Below are 20,804 nucleotides of genomic sequence, written 5' to 3'. Positions count from 1 at the left end.
GCTCCGCCCGTGAGGAGCAGCCTGGGCTTGCAATGGATGGCGGTGGGAGTTAAGTACCCCAGAGGTAGCTAGGCAAGTGCCCCAGAGGGACAATTCTGGGGCATGTTCCACATGCTCTCCTCAGACCTCTAGTGGATTTAGGTCCCAGCTGCAACAGAAGAACTGCTCACCAACACCTTTATTGGCTTTTTCCTTTCCTTTCTCCCACTTGCCACTCTCCTTGGGCTTCCAGGAACCACCTCCCAAGTAAACCACCTGGGGAAAAGGGAACAACCAGATCTTTTGAGGTCGGTTGGATACAGAGTCTGAGTTTACACTGGTACCAGATGACCCCAAATACCATTATAACCCCCTCGTAGAGTAGGGGACACACGAGGCCAGGTGATGAATGGGTCCCATGGGTCTGTGGCTATTTCCTCGTCCCTGAGTGCAAATTGGGATGGGTTTACTCAGCAGTTGACAGAACTCTCACATTGGTTCCCTAATCTATGGGAAAGAGGACCAAGCAGGAGCCTTTAAAATTACTCCACTAGCCAAGATAGTAGGTCAGAAGCAATACTGCATCCCAGGTGGAACTGCAGAGACCAGAGCCACCCGCAAAGACGTAAAGGCTGCAAGATGGTCCTCATCATGTCCCCATGCCATCCACCCCAGACTACTCCTGTGAAGGTGAAACGAAGCGTGGTGATCGATGGTTATCCACGTGGTGGCCCTAATTGCAGCCCTTATATCAGATATGGTATTGTTACTAGAATAGTCTACACGCCTCTGACTGTAAGAAGCTAATAATATAGCCAATATTTTCTTTCCAACCCATATCAGGAAAGGGGATCAACAGTGGGTCATGTTCGGAGGCCGACCCCGTGGCGGAGCGGCTAAGTTCTCATGCTCCGCTTCAGCGGCCCGGGTTTTCGCTGGTTCGGATCCCAGGCGAGCACATGCCACCAACTAGCAAGCTATGCTGAGGCAGCAGCCCACACAGCACAACCAGAGGCACTCACAACTAGGATATACAACTATGTACTGGGGGGCTTTGGGGAGAAGGAAGAAGAACAAAAACAGATTGGCAGCAGATGTTAGCTCAGGTGCCAATCTTAAAAAAAAAAAAAAAAAAAGTGGGTCATGTTGACATTCCCTACAAAAATTCTGAAACCCATCACGTTAGTTAAGTTTTCAGCAGTCAAATGAACTGGGGCATGATGGGATATTCCCTCTATGGGGAAGGACATACCGTGGACATCCTACCACCAAAAAGAGGCACAGCACTGGCAGGCCAATTTGGACTCTGGAGGCCGTTTACTAAACACTTCTCCAGCCCGTTTATTGGGTGACTCGGGAAGCTGCCATGTTTGAGCAGAGTCCAGAGAAAAGCTCTGCAACAGGTCCAGGCTAGGGCACAGCGCTTGGGACTTATGACCCAGCATATCCCACGTACTAGGAACATCCACGGGAGATGAGCAGACAGTGTGGGGGGTTCTCTGAAAAGCCCCGATGGGAGAGTCTTATCTCAGACCACTAGGGCGCTGGAGCGAAGCCAAGCCCTGTACAGCAAGGAATTATTCAGCATTTCAAAAGTAGTTCTCACCCAAATGGCAGAATTGAGAGCAAATAAATGATTATTGTTTTCAGCCACTAAGTCTTGAGGTGATTAGCTATAAATAGATCATCAGAACATGCATGTAACAGTACTTTGTTCTTTTTCAGGCTGTACAGTATTCCACTACATACATATATCACCATTTGCGTATCTATTCTTCTGTTATGGACAGTTGGGTTGTTTCCGGTTTGGGTCTGGTAAGAATAATGCTGCTATAAACATGTCTTTTGCTGGAAATATGTACTCATTTCTCTTGAGAACAAACCTAGGTATGGCATCCCTGGGTCATGCAGTGGGCACGAGGGGAGGCATCTTTAGAAGCTATTGCTAAACGGTTTTTGCAAAGTCGTTGAAATATTTTATACTTCCACCAACAAGGTCTAAAAATTGCAGCTGCTCCATACCCTCGCCCACACATGGCATCGTCAGTTTTTTTCATCTTAGTGGTTCTGGTAGGTACTCGGTGGTATCTTATTGTGGTTTTAATTTGCATTTACTTGATGACTAATGATGTCAAGCTATGATATATTCTTTACTAAAAAAGAATGCAACAAACCAAAATATTGACAGTTGGCGATCTTTGCAAAGCTGTGATGATTTCTTGTTTTTGTTTCCTTGTTCGTTTTTTTTTTTTTTTTTAAAGATTTTATTTTTTCCTTTTTCTCCCCAACACCCCCCGGCACATAGTTGTGTATCCTTCGTTGTGGGTTCCTCTAGCTGTGGCATGTGGGACGCCGCCTCAGCACGGTCCGATGAGCAGTGCCATGTCCGCGCCCTGGATTCGAACCAACGAAACACTGGGCCGCCTGCAGCGGAGCGCGCGAACCCAACCACTCGGCCACGGGGCCAGCCCCTCCTTGTTCGTCTTTTTTGCCTCATGGTCTTTCTGTTTGCTTTCTGTGTTTAAATTTACATGCTTAACTTTTAAAATTATAAAAACAATAAAAAAAACCCTCCACCTACTTGTTCTTATGAATGACGAAATATATTGACCACAACAATACTATTACAAGGAAAGTTATCACGAAATATTTATTGAGCACCTGCTGTATACCAGCACTGGGGGAGAGGCTGTAAAGGAGACAGAGCAGTACAGGACGTGGTCCCTGCCCTTGAGAGGCTTACAGTCTAGGTGGAGACGGGAGAACCAGGACACACGAGGAGCCAGGAGAAAACAGTCCAGGCCAGGATGTGACGGGAGCTGGAAGCTGTCTGGAGTCAGGGGCTCCATGTTCAGGGCCAGGAAAGACAATAGCGCCCAACTCCCGGGCCCAGAGTGGCCCATTGGTGTGCCCCAGCCACAGCCTCTCCTCCCGCCATCTTCAAACATCTGACTCCTTGTTCAGCTGCTTTTCAAAGTGCAACAACACGGGGGAGGGTGGGGCAGATGGGAAGGGCCTTGGATGAGGTCCAGGGGCTGAGGGCACCCTCTCCCTCCTAGAAAAATCTGCTTGCCCCCACACAAACCCCTAACACAGAGAGCTCCCCTCTCAAGGAGGCCTGTCCAACCACCCAGGACCCCTACCCCGCGAGCCAGGAGGAGCAGGCGGTCGCTGCTCGAGCTGCCTGAGGGAGAACTGGAGAGCCCTGCTTTGAGCACGGCCCTCCCTTCCAGTCCACCGAGCTGGGGGGACAGGCACCCCAGAGCTGCCATCCAGGGCTGAGAGGGTACTGGAGCGAAAGGACGGGGGGAGAGGGGAGGAGCAGAGGGGGAGGGGAGAGCCCAGCTTGAAAAGAGGCATCTGGGGGGCCAGCCCTGTAGTGCAGTGGTCGAGTCTGGCACACGCCACTTCAGCAGCCTGGGTTCACAGGTTTGGATCCCAACTGTGGACCTACACTACCTTTCAGCCATGCTGTTGCGGCGACCCACATACAAAGTGGAGGAAGATTAGCACAGATGTTAGCTCAGGGCGAATCTTCCTCAAACAGAAAAAAAAAAAGAGGGGCACCTGGGCTCCTCGAAAAGTGCAGAGGAAGCCAACAGGGTAGAGGCCCAACACTGAGGCTGGCTACCCTGTGGGCGGCAGAGGGGCGGGCGGGGAGGCGGGGCGGCTTGCTACGGGACCCTACCTACCCCAGGCTTCACAGGACAGAGTGGGGGGTCAGGGGCCAGGAGGGTGCCAAGTCCCCAGCCATGTCCTAGGCTGTGCCCACTTCAAGGTCACCCTGCCCACCTTAGAGGAGGCAAGGGCACTCCAAAGTCTTGATGACGCCCCCACTCTGCTGGGCCCCCTTCAAAGTGCTATCTGTCTACTTCTCAAATTGTAAGGAATTCAGATCTGAGGATGCAGGAAAGGGGCAGAACCTTATAAAGCCCAGGAGATAGTGAGCCGAGGGAGCCAGGCCCCTCTGGAGAGCAGCCCCCAGCGGCTGAGGGTCATGCCAGCCCCGCCTGACTTGGGGAGAGAGGAAACGGAGAGCAGAGGATGAGGGGGTTTTAAATAATTGCATAATAAAAATACCTAGCCCTCTAATCAGCCTATCATTCTGCTGTCTAATGTTTTTTTAAATAATTAGAATGCCAGAGGCTGGGGTCGGGGGTGGCAAGCAGAGTATGTACATGGGGGGGAATTTAAGTTAAAACACAAATAATAATTAAGACACACAAACTGAAGGACCAAGGCCAAAGATGGGGCAGGGGCCCACGGGAGCCCCATGCTTCCAGGAGCGCAAGGTTAGGGCTTCCTCTTGGAGAAGATCCGGCGGCGTTTGGAGTGATAGAAATCTGGGGAGAGAGAACAGAAGTCAGCCAGGCCGGGGGGAGAAAGGCGCAACAGAGCCACCCAGCCAGCCAGGGACCCCACCCTAAGGCCAAAGGGACATGTCGCCAAGCACAGGGACAGCTCTGGCCACTTCCACCCTGTCTCCCAGGGGGTGTTTACGGAGACTCCTGCCAGCTTCACAGATGTGACTGATGATGGGACCTCCATCCCAGGCTGGCTCCAAGCCACACTCCCCAGGACAGGAGCCGCTAGCCCAGCGAGCTTATTTAACTTTACAGAAACCAAATAAAAGGGAAAATTCAGTTCCTCAGTTGCACTTGCCACACGTCAGGCGCTCAACGGCTGACGGGGTCGTGGCCCCGGACATGTGCATTATTGCCGAGCTCGACTGGACCACGCTGTTCTAGGAGTTCCCTTAGATACTCCGTGAAAGTGTTCTGCTCAGTGCCTGGGCCGTGGAAATGTTAGTTATTATTATCATCATCACTATTGTTCGCTCTCACTCAGCTGCAGATTTGCAGTGGGGTCCTGGCTGCATCTCTGAGCCTCAGTTTCCTCACCCAAACAACGGGGACAACGCCAGGGTGATGCTCTAAGGATTCATAAAATGCTCTCTGTGAAGACTTTGGCCCAGGGCCCGGCAGAGCAATGCTCGAACGTCAGCATCACTCATTCGCCATTGGTCAAGCACCTGCTATGTGCCAGACACCATCCTAGGTGCCAGGGATTCAGCAACGAACAAGAGAGATACAGACCCCTTTCTGGTGGAGATAAGATCCTACTGGGGACAAGGACAATATCAAGATAAGGAGGGAGCTGTTCATAGTAAAAAAGTGCCAGAGAGAACAAAATCGGCAGGGAAGGGGGACGGGGCGTGTGTGCGTGTGTGTGTGCATGTGCGTATGTGTATGTGTGTGTGTGTGTGTGTGATGGGAAGGGGAGTTAAGACGGGACAGGACAGTCAGGAAATTACTGTTATTCGTTTTCTCTCCACTGCAAATTCACTGTGGGACCTTAGGCAAATCACTCCAGCTCTCTGAGCCTTGTTTCCTTGCCTATAAAAGGGGGGCAAGAATGTCCTTTGGTACAGGATTGCTATGAGGACTAAACAAAATCCACTTAGAAACTTAGCAAAGGGCCTGGCATATAATGAATGTTCCCAATAAATGCTTGCTAGTTGGTCTTGACTGCAGGCTTGCTGTGTGACCCCAGGCAAATCGCTTCCCCTCTCTGGGCCTGTTTCCCCCTCTGCCTGATGAGCAAGCTGGACCAGAGAGGTTAGCCCCTGCACCATGAATTCTGAGAGCCTTGGTCCCTTGCAGTGTCCTTCCCTGCACCTGTCCTCACCTGTCATGATGGTCTGCCGCCGTTTTCGGCCCTGAGAGGTGCCAGGCTCCCCCGGGGACCCCTCAGGCCGCTCAGGGGGGTGAGGCAGGAGGGTACAGGACAGCGACAGGTCCACGTGGTCCTCCTCGGCTGTCCCCTGCAGCAGGGCAGGCGACGTGCTGGGCCGCTTGCCCCCTCTCAGGTCGTCCCGGCCCCCCCGGGGCCCCGGGGACAGGTAGAGCTTGGGCAGGCCGAGGCCCCGCACGCGCTCCCAGGCGAAGTCGCCCTCCAGCGGTGTCTCGGTGACAAAATCGAAGTTCCATCGCTCCCGGGCCTCCTGTGCGCAGCTGGCCATCAGCGCGTCACAGTCTCGGCGCAGCTGCTCGCCGTCCACCGGGCCGAAGAGGCGGCGGCAGGCCTTGCTGCCACGCGGGATCGGACGAGCATCCCTGGCCGGCTCCGACATGGCGCCTGCTGCTGAGACACAGGGGACCCAGGTCACTCGGGAAACGACCCTCCCTCCCCAGGCCGGGCTTTTCTGTGCGACCTCAGGTGAGGTCCTCCCAGGAGAGCATGATCACAGGGTCTCTCCGGCTCCTTCCAGCTGATTTCCCATCATCTCCTCCCCACAGGCTCCCCCCTCCCCAGAGACACTGGGCAGGGGCAGAGTTCAGCCAGCCTGGCACCCCAAGGTCACTGAGGAAGCTCAAGGGCAAGCTGTGTCAACAAAGGCAAGGCTACTGCGACAGCAGGATCAGGGGCCTGCTTGTTTGCCGGTCTTATCAGCTAAAATCAATTTGTTTGCGCCCGAGGTGTCCCTCCTGGGTGTGAATGCCCCAAGCTCGTAGGTGTGAATTGCCAGGGTCCAGCAGGTCAGTTCCCAAATGAACGGACAGGCTGACAGGTCCTCCAGCCACCTGATGCCCATGTGGGGTGACCCTGCTCTGCATCTCAAAAGTATCCAGACTTTGGGGCAAAAAACACCTGGGTTCTATTGCTAGTTCTGCCACTTAAAAAGCCACTTAATGTCTCTGGGCCTCAGTTTCCTCATCTGTAAAGCAGGGTTGTGTGAAGGTTTAAAGAGCGTGGGTGAGGAAGCAAGCTCAAGCCATTGTTGGGGCGTCCCTCCAAGCAAGGCGGATGGAAGAGTTGAGAGGCTGTGTCTTGTGAGCTCTGCCTGGATTGGAACCCAGGCTCTGCTGGGTGACCCTGGAGAAAGGGCTTAACTTCTCTGGGCTCTATTTTCCATAACCGTAAAATGGAGACAGGAAGAGCGAATGTCTCAGAGGACAGATGTGAGCACCGACTGAGCTAATGGCGTTAACGTGCCCGGAGGGGCCCCTGGTTTACAGAAGTCCTGGGAAAACACAGGCGGCAGAACTCCGCCTTCAGTTCCGGCTGGGCCTCCTCCCCAGCACTCCCGGGGCCACCACCCTCCTCAGACAGCAGCTGACAGGTGCTGGGGGCCGAGGGCCTTTCCCAAGGATGTCATCAGGCGGCGGCCTGGGGGTGAGGAGGAGCTGGGTGGGGCAGGGCAGGGCCACGATTTCTCCCAGGCTGGGCCACATCCTGCCAGGCACATCAGGTGACAGACGTCTAGACAACCTCAAAGCCCCTGCCCGTGTGCCTGCATCCAAGTTTTGCAGGGGAAGAAAATGAAAGGCATCCGGTTTGCCCGGTTCCTCCCCTCCCACCTCAGGAGAGGGAGGGGAGCGTGCCCACGAGCGAGGCTGGCACCCACCTGCCCTGCTCTGGCCTGGCTCCCCCTTAGCAAGGACTGGGTTTTCCTGGGGACAAGTCCGGATTTGCAGGCTCTGACGGGGAAAGCTGTGCTGAGTGGCCTCCTGGGGCAGGAAGCCCTGGCCCCGAGCCACACCTACCCTCCCCACTCCACCTCGCACACTGAGTGGAGCCCATGGTCTCAGCTGACAGGGAGCACAGGCACCAGGTGACCTTACACCAAGTTTAAGGGCCAGGAGTTCAAACAGATATGAGACTTGTCCCCAAGCCACACAGCTCAAAAGGCCAAAGGCCACTGCTTCATGGAGGGGTCACCCAGTACAGTGGGCAGAGCCCTAAAATAACCTTTGTCCACTCTCTTCAGGGCGACGGTTGATATTTACTTATGTATTTTTATGTGCCAAGGGCTGTTCTAAGAAGTTTACAAATATGAATTTTCCTAAAAAGTGGGTATACTCGTTCTTTTTTACAGAAGAGGTAACCAAGGCTCAGAGAAGTTACGTAATTTGCCCAAGGTCACACAGCTCGCAAGTGGCACAGCCAGGATTTGAAGCCAGGCCTATCTGCCCTGGGTTCTGTGCTCTGGTGTTGAGCCCAGCACACTCTCTAACTTCGTGGTTTCTTAACCAGAGACGCCCAGCAGAATCACTTGGGAAGCTTTTTCAAAATATAGATTGATAGGCCCCTCCGTCCCCAGACCAACTTAATTCAAATTCAAGAGGATTTAAATAAGCCTTCGGCAGTTCCCCAGATGGGCGCTCTCGGGGTGCCCGCCAAGAGAGGACACACAGGGTGGGTGACATGGACACTGTGGGTCTCAGTGCCTCATGTGTCTGGGACATTCTCCGGGAGCTGGCTATTCCAGGGGACCGGCCTCCAGGCAGGAGCCCTCTCTCCTTGCACCACCTCCTCCCTTGCGGCTCTCATAGGCCCCCCATCAAAATCTGCTCTCGCGCCCACTGCCAGAACTGCCAGCTCAGAGCAAACTCAGAAACACAAAGATGTTTCACAAACAAGTCACTGAGAGTGGCTTCCTTTGTAGGCCTCTGTGCCTCAGACGCCAAGCATATTTTAACCCCCAAGGAAGCAGCGAGCCCTCGGCGGACACCGTGGAGCCAGTGGGGTCCTCTCGGCGGGGCGCGGGACGGCGTGTGGGCGCTCGCGCCGGCCGCCAGGGGGCGCCGGTCTCCAGGAAATCGCGCGCAGGGCGGAGGCGCGCGGGCCGGGCCGGGGACAGGGGCAGGGAGTCGCGATGAGTCAGTTTCCTGTAAAGCGCCCGCCCGCCAAAACTTCGCTTCCACTCCGGCTGCGCGTCACCCCGGGTGGGGAGGGGGAGAGCGGGAGGGGGCCTGGGGGCCGCGAACACGTCACGCTGAGCCAGCCCCGCTCCCGAAACCCCCGCCACGGTTGGGTAACCGCGCGCTCTCGCGCCGTCTCCGTGACACGCACACACGCGCGCGCGCACACACACCCCCCGCACGCACAGGCGCGCAGGGATCTGGTCCCTCCACCTTATCTCCACGCCCAAAGCACGGGATGAGTCAGACCCCTGGAAAATAAAAATAGACGGGAGCAAGGAAAACAAAACCGCTCGAAAGTCCTCCCCGAAACGCGACGTGGAGGGAGGGGAGGATCGGGGGAGCTGCCCGGGCGCCCTGAAGTGCCAAACCAGTTCCAAGATTCTCTCCCCCGCGAGCAGGGCGCCGGGGTCCCCCGAGGCCCGCGGCCGGGCGGACGCGCTGTGGTCCGCGCGGGGCAGCCGCGCCCGAAGGGCGACTCCCCCTCCTGCTCCGCCCAGTCCAGCCGCCCTCGGAGGGGGGATCTCCACCAGGGTGGGGGCGCCCGGGCCGGGTACGCAGCCCACAGAGGCCCCGAGCAGCGTCGCGCCCCCTGAAGCCCCACCCCTCAAAGATACGACCCCTCCCCCCTCCCGGCCCGGCGGGGGCTGCGCGCCCCGGAGTCCATCGGCGACCCCAGCGCAGGCCCGGCCCGGGGCTCCCGGGGGCGGGAGAGAGGTAGGCGGACTACTGAGCTGACCGGCGGGCGCGAGCCCACTCAGCGCGGGGCCGCGGCTCCGAGTGCCCGAGGGCGCGCCGCGGGGCGGGGACCGGACACCCGGTCCTGGACCTCCCGGTGTCCGGGCTTCCCTGGGAACACTCTGTGCCAGCCAGATAGGTCACTGTGTCTATGGGGGAACAAGGCGCAGAGGGGCAGGGAAGGCGACTTCTGGGTCGCCACTGTCCCCGAGCCCGGGCGGGGTTCTGACCTCACTCGGCCCGTTCCCTGGGGTCCCCTTGTCACCGTGAGTCACCTCCTCGCTTGCCCTTAAGGGACGTGTCTCGACACGTTCCCAAGGGCCGGGGACACAGCCCGCGCTGACCTCAGCACCCAGGCGGGTGGCGGACACGGCGGCGTCGAGGACCCAGACCTCAGGGGGCCGGGCCGGGGCGGCACCGATCGGGTCCGAGAGCCGCCCGGGAGCGGCTCCCGGATGAACCTGCTCGGCCCGGCGCTCCCCGCCCCTCCCGGACCCTCGGCGGACCGGGGTGTCCTGCCCGCGCCGCGGGCGGGCGCGAGGGGGACCTGGGCGCAACGGCGCGGGCGGAGAGCTCCGGGGGCGGAGGGCCCACGCCTTCCCTCGGGCCGGCTGGGTTTCAAGGGGACGCGAGCGTGGCAGGGGTCCCTCGTTCTGTGCTCCCCGCCCGACACATCCCGACGCCATCACACGCGCGCTTACAGACACCCGTGTGCGCAAAACCGAGACCCACGCGCAGACCCACGCGCGTCATTCACCTGCGAACCCGGCACACACCCCCGGACACCCGCGTCCCCGCGGACGCACACACACGGACACGCCGCCACGCTCCGCTGGGCTCCCAGCCGCCCCCCTGGGGTCCGCTCCAGCCCCCACGGCTCCCTCACCTCCTCTCAGGGTCTCGGGGTCTCCGTGAATCCGCGCCCGGCTGGGTCCTCCGAGCCACCGACCGCGGCCGCCGCTCACACCTCCGCTGGCGCCGCCGGCGCAGCCCCAATAAAAAGGCCTGGCTCCGCCCCCCGCGCCCGGCCCGCCCCGGCCGGCGGCCGCTCCCCCTGGCCGCGCTCCACCGGCTCGGCGCGCGGGTGCCACCGGCGCGTGCTGCCGCCCCCCCACCGCGCCTGGGTGTGCGCTTGACACACTTCCCCACGGACCAAGCCACAAATCTGGGGTTTTTTCAGTTGGGGAGTGAGTTGGCGCTCCCCAGGAAGGGACGTCCTTGCTAGGATGTGCCCGTCTCTGGACCGCTGCGGACCGACTGTGAGCAAGGATTTACCCAAAGCAGCTGAAAAGACCAGGGGTGACCTTCATAAATGAAAATCCTTAAATAATAAAAATGATGCGTCTCACTTTGCCTTTCCCAGAAAAGCCCCACTAGACCAGCGCTGTTCCCACGGATCCGTCCCCAGACAAGCTCTCCCCCCAAGCAGCTGGGGCGCGCAGACAGCCGCGCAAAGCATCGTGGAGGCCTGAACCGGATTCAATCCGCTTTATTTCACCGACGAGGAAACTGAGGCCCTCAGAACTAAAGGGATGCAAGGTTATTGCTTGTCAAATGCTTCGCAAAAAGAGGGAATTGGGGACAGTTCCCAGAAAGGGCCAATGTGGTCTCCAGGGGAAATGGGACCTTGAACCAAGCTCTTGCTGCCTCCTCCTCCCCACACCCAGCTCTGTCTCACCTCGACAGATGAAACCTCTGTGACTGCATTTGATGTGACTGTGATTTGATTTGATAGCTGGGAAGGAGAGAAGGATCTGATGAGCTAGCTCCTGAATATTCCCCACACAGCCCACATACACTGCTGGGGAAACTGAGGCTCAGAGAAGTTCATTGACCTGACTCAGGTCACACAGCAAATAAATGGCTATGGTTGGCACAGAGGGCTTTTGCCTCTCACCCAGAGCCCTCTGCTTCTTGCCTTTTCTATTTCAGTGGCTCTAGAAACACGAGAACGGGGGACACAGCCAGCACCCCTCATTTCCAGGCAGCTTGCTGAGGTGACATTGACGAAGGACAATTCTGGAAATGTCCACTGATGCTCTTGACAGACACAGAGGCCAGTGAAGCGCCCATCAGCTCCTGCCTACCTCCACACCCCCTGCCCCCAGTGCCCCCGACCGTTGCCTCTTTCCTTTACCCAAAACATTTGCAGTTTCTGCTCTTAAAAAATTGCAGAGAGCAGAGCGTTAATCTGAACAGAATTCCCACTAGAAAACGGACTTGAGGCTTGGAGCGGAGCGGCTGCAATTGCTGACATCGAGGGCCATGGGGTGTCTGAAACCTCTGCCCAGACATGCCCGGTCTCCTTCCTCTAAGGCAGCTGACCTCGAGCACAGGCTCCTCCGTTACTGCGGGGATGCAGCCGGGGGAGGGCAGGAGGGCACAGCACCTGACCCCGGCATGCCTCATGTTGGAGTCTGCTGGGATTGCAGCCCAACCTCAGGAGGGCCTCAAAAAGGCCAGGACCCCCGGGGCAGCCCCTCCTCCCCAGCTCCTTTCTCCACCCCAACACACACACCCCCACCACCCAAAGGCTGGGGTGTCAAATGTCCAGCAGCACAGGCATCTCCTCCTCCTGCCTTGAATCCCCTTGGCTTTCAGGCGTTTCAAATAGACTTGACATTGTCTGTCTGTTTATTTTGGGAAAAAAAAATTTTTAATGAAAGCTTGTATTGAATTACTTAAAGTTTTGTGGTACTGAGCTTCACAATGAAATAATTCTTTTTGTTGTTGTTGTTGGGAAGTGAGAGGGTTTTTTTTTTTATATAACTTCTAGCTAAATGCCACCACCACAACAGAATTCAACAAATATTTATTATGCACCTACTAAGTGCCTAATACTTCAGTACTTTAAGAAACAACTTTCTGGGGCCGGCCAGGTGGCACAGCAGTTAAGTGCACACGTTCTGTTTCGGTGGCCTGGGGTTCGCCGGTTTGAATCCTGGGTTCGGACATGGTACCGCTTGGCACACCATGCTGTGGTAGGTGTCCCACATATAAAGTAGAGGAAGATGGGCAAAGATGTGAGCTCAGGGCCAGTCTTCCTCAGCAAAAAGAGGAGGATTGGCAGCAGTTAGTTCAGGGCTAATCTTCCTCAAAAAAAGACAAAAACAAAAACTCTTTCCAACCATACATACACTTGAATGTGTAGTTAGGCATGCCCTTAAGGAGGGCTCCTGCCTCAGGAGGAGGTCCTCCTGAAGGAAGGAAGGAGCAGGTTCTTTAAAGTCACACACAAGACACACACACACACACACACATACACACATGTGTGCACGGAACAGAGCCTTTCAGAGAAACTCAGACCAAGCTCTCCCTGGGGTCTCCCTGGGGTCTCTGGTGGGGGGGGTCTTCTGTCTCCTACCACCCTCCTCTTCCCCCAAAGCAGGCTGCCCCGAGGACAAGCCCAGCCTCTTCTAAGTCTCAGGGCTCAGCATGTTGGGACATGTCCCCGAGGGCCAGAGAGCCAGTCAGGGCCCCAGCCTGCTGCCCGGGCATGCTCCCCAGGAAGCAGGCGGCTTAGGGATGGAGCGAGGCTCAGCCTGGGGGACCAGAGGGGCCAGGTCAGTCCCACCCAGGAGGGAGCTGATGATGGAAAGGAAAGAGGGAAAGTTTGAGCCTGAAGACAGAGGATGTGAGGAGGGCTCAGTGGTGGGTGCAGGAGTGCCTAGGAAGGGAGAGGAAGTGCTGGGAACAATGTCACCATTTCTCAGAAAAGTCCCTGGGGAGTCCCAAACAGTGGCAGTCAGCTTTAAGAGGAATTAGCCTTCACACAGGCTTCCAAGAATTGAGACCCCAGAAAAGAGGCAGAACAGAAATATTATTTTGTGACTAAGCAGAAGAAGCCTTTCTTGGGCCCGGCCCCGTGACTGAGTGGTTAAGGTTATGCACACCCCGCTTCGGCAGCCCAGATTTGTGGGTTCGGATCCCTGGTGCAGACCTACTCCACTCACCAGCCACGCTATGGAGGTATCCCCCAAAATGAAAAAAATAGAGGAAGATTGGTACAGATGTTAGCTCAGGGCTAATCTTCCTCAAGCAAAAAAAAGAGGATTGGCAATGGATGTTAACTCAGGGAGAATCTTCCTCAGCAGAACAAAAAATGCTTTTTTTTGAGGAAGAATGAGATTGGGAGCCCGCATCCTGAACTTCTGGGGGCTTTACTCAGCCAGTACAAAGATCAGGACTGAGAATACCGTGAGGCAGAGAAATTTGTAACAGAATTTGTGCCACATAAACATTTCCAGCCTCCTTAAGCTTGAAATTTCACCATTAGAAATTCATTCCTTTGGCGTAAGTTCTATTCCTCGTTAAATAAGGTGATACAGGCAAAGTGCTTAGCACAGTGCCTGGCACATAGAAATTGCTCCATGAATGTTAGCTATTATTCTTGCTATGCAAACACCCCCAGGGAAGACATCCCTTGGAACTGAGTAATCATTTATACTTTAGTGGGTATCTTAGGTAGGTTTCCCAGAAAACACACTCTAAAGTACAGACTTGCTTGAAGGAGGCTTCTTGGGGAGGGCCTTTGCAATCAACCCCCGTGGGCATATAAAGGAAACTGGATTGGGCAGAGAGAGGAGTCGGGCTGTGATGGACGCTGGAGGCCCTAGACAGGCCTCAGCTGACCCCACAGGGAGCTCTGGAGCTGCACTGGTCCTCCAGAGTTCCCTGGATTTAAGCGAGAGGGCTGGGCCTTTATACTCCTGTTTCCACCAGTCTTTTGGATGTGGCTGCCCCTGGGGTAGAGGGGGGCGTGACCTTGCCCAAAAGAGCTCCCTTATCTGAAGATGAGTCCTGAAGGAGGACTCAGCTGGAGCGTCAGCAGCCAACGTTCCCAACAGCCAGTGCGGAGAAGGAGTGCCCGGCTCCTGCAGGAACTCCTGGACGGCACAGCACGGTGCGAATGAGTCGATCAGATCGTTTAGGGCCTAGAATGTGGTGAGGAAATGCCGTGAACACAGGCCACCTGAGGAGTGAAGGGCTTTCTGTGCCTGTGCACGTACTGTTCCCCCTTCTTGGAATGAGTGTTCCTGACCATCCCACCCCACCTCTACTCCTTTCTCCACCTGCTGAACGCCTATTGATCCTTTGTGACCCAACCTACATGACCCCTTGGGGGAAGGCCTTCTCGGGACCCCCTCTGGTTCCCAGAGCTCCTGCTGAGGGATCCACGCCACTGTGCTTTGCTGGCCTGCTGGGTTTACATGCCCACTACATCCTCTGAGCTGGGACCTGAGGGGATGAGCCCATATTTTATTCACTTATTTATTTGTACCTTTGAGGCCCGGCAGCCTCAGCTAGAGCTCGGTTATGGAAGGGCTCTCTTTGGCTCACAAGCTGAGGCGTTAGTGCCACTGCTTCTGGGCCCTCTCTTTTATTTATTCACTCATCTTTTCATTAAAAATATAATAATATAATTAACACTCACTCCTCAACCCAAGAACTAGAACGTTACAGATCACTGACACCTCCCTGTGAGGTCCCCTACTATCCTGGCCCTTCCTCCCCCACCCTGAAGTAAACACCATCTTGAATTTTACGTTGAACTTTCCCTTGTTTTCAATAATTTTATCCCCTGTGGCAAAGACAGGATTGCTCACCCGTTTTCCCACGTGCTCTCCCACATTTCCCAGCCTTGCAGTCTAGATAGGGTCATGTGACTAGTTCTAGCTCATGAAATATGAGCACAAGTGACATTTGTCTCTTTCAGGCTGAGGCTGAGTGAAACTCTCCAGCATTGTCGTCCCCTGCAGCTGTGGCAAAAGGGAAGTCTCATGTCCCAGACGGTCCCACCTCCACCCAGTGGCCCTGCGTCGGCCTGGGTTCCTGAATGTCTGTGTGGAGCAGAGCGTGTGGGATCTGTGTGTGAGAAAGAAGGAACCCTTGTGTGACGTCACTGAAACGTAGAGGATATTTGTTCTGCAGTATGACCTACCCAAGGTTGATCCGCATGGCTGGGAGGGAGGTTGAGGAAGCCTGTGACACCCAGGAAAGTACACCTCTGGGTGGTCACACGCTTTCGTAGTCGTCTCCCCTGAAATACATCTGGCTTGTGACACTTTTAGCCAATAGAATGGGACAGAAGTAACCCTGTGCCCATTCCAGGCCTAAGCCTTGAGAAGGTCTAGCAACTTCTGCTTTTCCACTCCTGGGGGCCTTGAGCCCCGCTCTGAGGAGCTGGATTACTGTGAGACCACTGTGCTGCGAGCAGTCGTGGGAAGAGGCCATCCGAGATAACCCAGCCCCCCACCCCCAATAGCCCCGGCTGATCCCCTGGCCGACAGCCGGCATCAACGTGCCGGCGTGTGAGCCGGACCATCGTGAAAGCTGATCTTTCAGCCCCAGTTGAGGGTCCCCAGATGAAGCCACGTGGAGTAGAGACGAGCCCCTCCTGAGCCCCGCTCAAATGGCAGAATTGTGAGCACACAAATGACTGGGGTTGCCCCTCCGTTTGAACACGTTTTGTTACGCAGCAAGGCATAACTAAAACAGGGCTCCATCCTCTTTACTGTTATTTAACATCCAGTAACCCCTTCTCCTGTCAAGGGCACTTGGTTATTTCCTGTTCCGTGTTACTATGCACAGGGCTGCTGTGACGATTCCTTCCCGGGTCTCTGGGGCACCTGTGCGGGAGTTTCTCTGAATGTCCGCCCAGGGGGAGAACGGCTCACCACCTTCCCGCCTCAAGGAAAGTGCATGGAGAAGCGCCCGCACCAGGTGTTTGGGCCTTGCCGTCGGTCTTTTTCAGGGTTATTGGAACAAGTATAAAGCCCAGAACACGTGTTTGGGATTATCATTGCTTGCATTTTTGTAGAGGACCAAAAAGGAATCCAAAGGAATGAAGCATTAATGGTGGAATTTCAGAGACTGTGACACCTGAGAGTAGACATGTGGTGGCAAAAGGAACTGCCCACAGACACAGAGTTAGTGCCCTGAGCTGGCCTTCAAAGCCCCCAAGACGCCCCTCATCCCAGGCCCTTTAGCTGGGAACAGCCTTCTGGATGATTCCAAAAGAGTAGGAATTATGCATTCCTTCACTTTTTTCTTCCCTCACAAACTGTCTTTAAGCGCCTCTCAAGAAAAACCCCCAGCATACGTGAACGTTCTGAGGGTCTTGGGTTTGGATCCTCTGATTTCAGAGGCATTATCCGCCTCCTCAGCCTCCCCACCCCGCCCTCCTCTATCCAGGACAGGTGGTTTGGACTCATATTACAGACGGGCAAGTGGGGGCTCCAGAAGGTGTGGGCCTTGGCTGAGGTGGCACAGGCAGGGACTCAGGGCAGACTCAAGGTTCTAGCTGTGGCCCCTCTGCTCCCCACCCCCATCAGCTGCTTGTCCTTCTTTCTGCTTCCCTAGGATGGCTCTGAGCGTCACACAAGGCATAACGCCACCAGAGACGCTGTGGAATGCAACAGCTGCAACCCCTAAGCCCCAAATGCTGGTGGCCTCACTAGAGCCAAAATCAGAGGCCGGGTGGAGAGGATGCCTCTGCCTCCCCAACCTCGGTGGCTTCTGACAGCCCTGCACCTGCTGGGAGGGGTACTTGCTGGTGTCTCCTCTCGGGTACATGCAAACAGCTCGGGGAGGGACTTAGGGAGAAAAGTGGGGTTGTGTTAGGATGACACTAGCCATTGTAACAGACAAACTGTCAAATTTCAGTGACAACCCAACAGAAGTTTATTTCTCACTCACATGTGAGTACAGTTGAGGTGTTCTGGTTGGTGAGGGGCAGACCTCCATGCACTGACTCAGGGACTCAGGCGCCTTCCATCCTGAGGCTGCACCAGATCCTAGGGCCCTAGGAGCTCTGCTTCCAGCTGGAGGAAAGAGAAAGAAGAGCATAAAGAAGGCATATGAATTTCTTCACACCCGTCTCAGAGGTGACCCGCATCATTGCCTATCCACATTCCGTTAGTGAGAACTTGTCATGTGTCCCCACCTGGATGCGAGAGTCCAGGCACAGATTTGTGGTGACCTACTGGCTGTCTGCCCCAGCAGGGGAGGGAGGGAGATGAGACCCCGTTCACCTCCCTACTCTCCCTACAAGGGCTCTTCCCGCCCAGTCTCTGGACCTGGCCACAAGAACAGTGCCACCCCTGAGCTGCATGAGCTTGGGCCTCAACATCTTCGTCTATAAAATGGGTGCTCTCAGGCCTAGGATCTTACAACCTTCCTGAGAGGTTAAAAAAAAATGAGGGAGATGTGATGTCCCCAGTTCCCATAGAAGGAAACGAGGACACAAAGAGACAGTGTGACTTTCCTAAAGTCACACAGCAGGACCCAATTTCCCCTTTCTGATACACAAGCTTGTTTTGTTTTGTTTTGTTTTTACTAGCCAACATCAAAGTCTGCCTGGAAGTCTTGGGGCTGAAATGCAGGAAAATCCCTTACTCAGCAAATCTGTCTGAAAACGGCCTGGGGGCCCAGGAGGATGACTAAGAAAAGGCGGCCTCTTTTTGTTGACCAAAATGCAGATACAGAGACTGACAGGGTCTGGACAGGGTGCGTGGGACCCATCCCTGACTGGGTGGAGGGAGGGGGCTGGCTCTGGTGAGACTGCAGGGAGGGCGTCGTCCTCCTTTGTCTCCTGGCAGCTGCCTGAACTCCCTGCTAGAGCTTCCTCCCTCCAGCTCAGTGATTCTCAACACAGGGAGGGGAAGGAGAGGAAAACCCTTTTGAAAAACTGCTCAGGTCCAACATGCATGTGGGCTCTCTCTGGAAGAAGAAACAAGAAACAATGACAGTGGTGGTCTCTGGGGAGAGGAGCAGGTCCACCGTCTTGCCCACCTCCAAGGGCACCATTAGCAGCATCCGAGTCTGGGGGAACAGCGCTCCCTGGAGTTGTGCTGTGCACAGTCTGCCTCTCAGGGTGCAAGGCCTCATCATATATTTTTTTAAATAGTTAATACTATCTCAGATAATAATTAACACAATTTAAAAACACATTCTAATTTCTGACCCTATCTGACCCTACTGAATTAAAACTGAGTGAGGGTCAGACAGCTATGCAAGTGTACGGGTCTTTTGAAAAACCTCCCCGGGTAATGGAAACCTCCCCGGCCGCCAGCCTCAGGCTCTGTCCATGCCAAGGGCCCCGGTCTCACCTCTAGAAGCTCCCAGCAGACCCTTGCATCTCAGGAGAATGAGAGAACTAAGAATAGATTCTGTCACCAAGCGGGGATGGGGAAAGGGAGGAGGGAGCCAGGATTTGGGGAAGGGGGGTTGGGAGCTCAAGGCTGAGGCAGCAGAAGCCCAGCTGTGCCTGGTGGGCAGTTGGGTCCCCCACACCCCTCAGCCCTGAAACACCCCGCTTCCATCCCGCCCTCTCCCCGCCCCAGCGCGTCGCCTCAGCATCTCTGGCCAGCACCGTTCAGGCCTGGCCTTGCCCGGGCTTGCCTTTCATTGCATCATCCTCTGGCCTTGCTGGGTGCCCGGGGAGCAAGCCACCCACTCACCGCTGGATAAAACCAGCTAATTATATCACCCGGAGACCCAGGGTGGGAGCATGTGGGCATTTTTCAGCTGACCCAGCCTGTTTCTACTCGCTATGCATGATTGTTCTTGATTTTTCAAAATAATAATAACAATTACCAACCAGGAAAAAAATCGCCTGGGGCTGGGGAGCACACTGCTGAAGCCAGGGGTCCACCTTCCGCTCCCGGAGAGACCTACCCGGCACTCGGCCTAGGAAACTCAAACAAATCTCTTGACCCCCAAATCAGGGCTCAATAAATGAAGCGGCTCTGAGGACAGGATACGCTGAAATCAGCAGACTCAGAAAGACAAATAATTGCTTTGACAGCATCAGTAACAGCAGCACAGTAACTTATTTTTTCAAAAATCTTTAAAATTCTATTTGTAGTTTAGTCAAAAGGGCAGAGTTGTGTTTTTCCATAATTTCCTGTATTTATTTTTTGCAGAGATAATACATTCACATGGTTCACAGTCAAAAGAGGCACAGTGATGTGAGGTGGAAACGCTCCCTCCAGCCATCCGTTTCCTCCCCTGACGCCGTGGCTGCTGCTGTGTCTCCTTCCAGAGATGGTCTATGAACATCCAGGTCCACAGCCCTTCATCCAAAACCCTTGGGACAGATGAGTGTCAGGATCCAGAACTTTCCAGATTTTAGATAGGTAACTGGGCTGTATAACATATATTCTGTAACAACCCCCACCTCCCATAGGCTCTGTATAGGATGACCCATTACCCCAGTTTTAGCACCGAAAGTTCCATGCCTGGGGAACCCCTCAGTCCCAGGGAAAGAGGACGATCATCACCCAGGTCTGCAGTGTGGGTTTTTCACACCAACAGGGAGAGCAACTGCAAACAGCTTCACACCCTTTCGGCTCTGGTTTCGCTACCAAATACATTTGCCACAAACCAAAGAAAAACCTTTTTCTTTTCCGAGTTTTCTGGATTTTGGAATTGCGGAGGAGGGACGGTGGACCTGTAAGCAAATATGCACGTTTTCTTTTCACCAGCCCGGAGGGAAACGCAGTGTTGGGCACCTCGCTTTATTCACTAAATTTATCTTAGAGCTGTTCCACATCGGTCCAGAGAAAGCCCTCAGTTCCTTCTTGCTGATGTGGGTGAATGTTCAGGCTGTCCCCAGCCTTCTGCTCTCACTAACACACACAGTTTTAGATGTAGCTAACTGCACAGGGGGTAGCAGAGGAGGAGTTGGATCTTCATTCCTGATGCTTATTTGTGACTGAAAGTGACAGTCCAAGCCTGCTCAGAAGCGAGGGGAGAGACAAGAAGACCTGCTGAGGGCCCATGGGCCATCTGCACCTGTCCATCCACTTACACCGTGAAAAGTCGTTCACGTTAAGAATGATTTTTCCAAGCAAGAGAATGGCTTACATTCAGACCCACTGTATTAGGGTTCTCCAGAGAAACAGAACTGATAGGATAGGGGAGAGAAAGAGAGACAGAGAGATGGGTTTACTGTAAGGAATTGGTTCATGCAATTACCGGGACCAGCAAATTCATAACCCGTGGGGCAGGCCAAGCGGCTATCAATTTCAGTTGATGTCGTGACTTGAGTCTGAAGTTAGTCTGGAGGCAGAATTCTTTCTTGTGGTGGGGACCTCAGTCTTTTCTCTTAGGCCTTCAACAGATTGGACGACGCCCACCCACCTTATGGAGAGTAATCAGTTTTACTCTGAGTCTACTAATTTAAATGTTAATCACATCTAATAAATACCATCACAGCAACATCTTGACTGGCATTTGACCAAACAACTGGGTACCAAGTTGACACAAATTAACCATGACTCCTGTTTAACACCCAACTCTTCCACTTTGAGCGTTTGTCAGGGACCGGATGTGAGAGAGAGTGAGTTGCAGAGCAGATAAAGCTGGGGCACATGAAAC

General features: G+C 54.8%; 1 protein-coding gene and 1 long non-coding RNA gene across 3 annotated transcripts; both read right to left on the bottom strand.

Annotated features, from left to right (window-relative positions):
• Positions 1-2,603: 2,603 nt before the first annotated feature.
• Positions 2,604-10,432, bottom strand: CDKN1A (cyclin dependent kinase inhibitor 1A). 2 transcript variants are annotated; one of them, XM_023624843.2, is made up of 3 exons: positions 10,309-10,432; positions 5,668-6,120; positions 2,604-4,322 (listed from the first exon to the last, which is right to left on the bottom strand). In XM_023624843.2, exons 2-3 carry the CDS (start codon positions 6,110-6,112, stop codon positions 4,273-4,275), a joined length of 495 nt encoding a protein of 164 aa, XP_023480611.1. In that variant the 5' UTR covers positions 6,113-6,120; positions 10,309-10,432; the 3' UTR covers positions 2,604-4,272. The 2 variants fall into 2 exon arrangements, with proteins under 2 accessions (XP_023480611.1, XP_023480612.1); XM_023624844.2 differs by having other exon boundaries at positions 5,668-6,123; positions 10,309-10,415.
• Positions 10,433-12,055: 1,623 nt separating this feature from the next.
• Positions 12,056-18,806, bottom strand: LOC111769316 (uncharacterized). The gene is made up of 3 exons (XR_002802231.2): positions 18,533-18,806; positions 17,121-17,245; positions 12,056-14,356 (listed from the first exon to the last, which is right to left on the bottom strand). It is a non-coding gene; the product is annotated as an uncharacterized lncRNA (long non-coding RNA).
• Positions 18,807-20,804: the final 1,998 nt, after the last annotated feature.

This window comes from Equus caballus, chromosome 20 (genome assembly GCF_041296265.1).
Source record: "Equus caballus isolate H_3958 breed thoroughbred chromosome 20, TB-T2T, whole genome shotgun sequence".
NCBI classification, from domain to species: Eukaryota; Metazoa; Chordata; class Mammalia; order Perissodactyla; family Equidae; genus Equus; species Equus caballus.
This window is presented reverse-complemented; position numbering and strand designations above follow the sequence as displayed.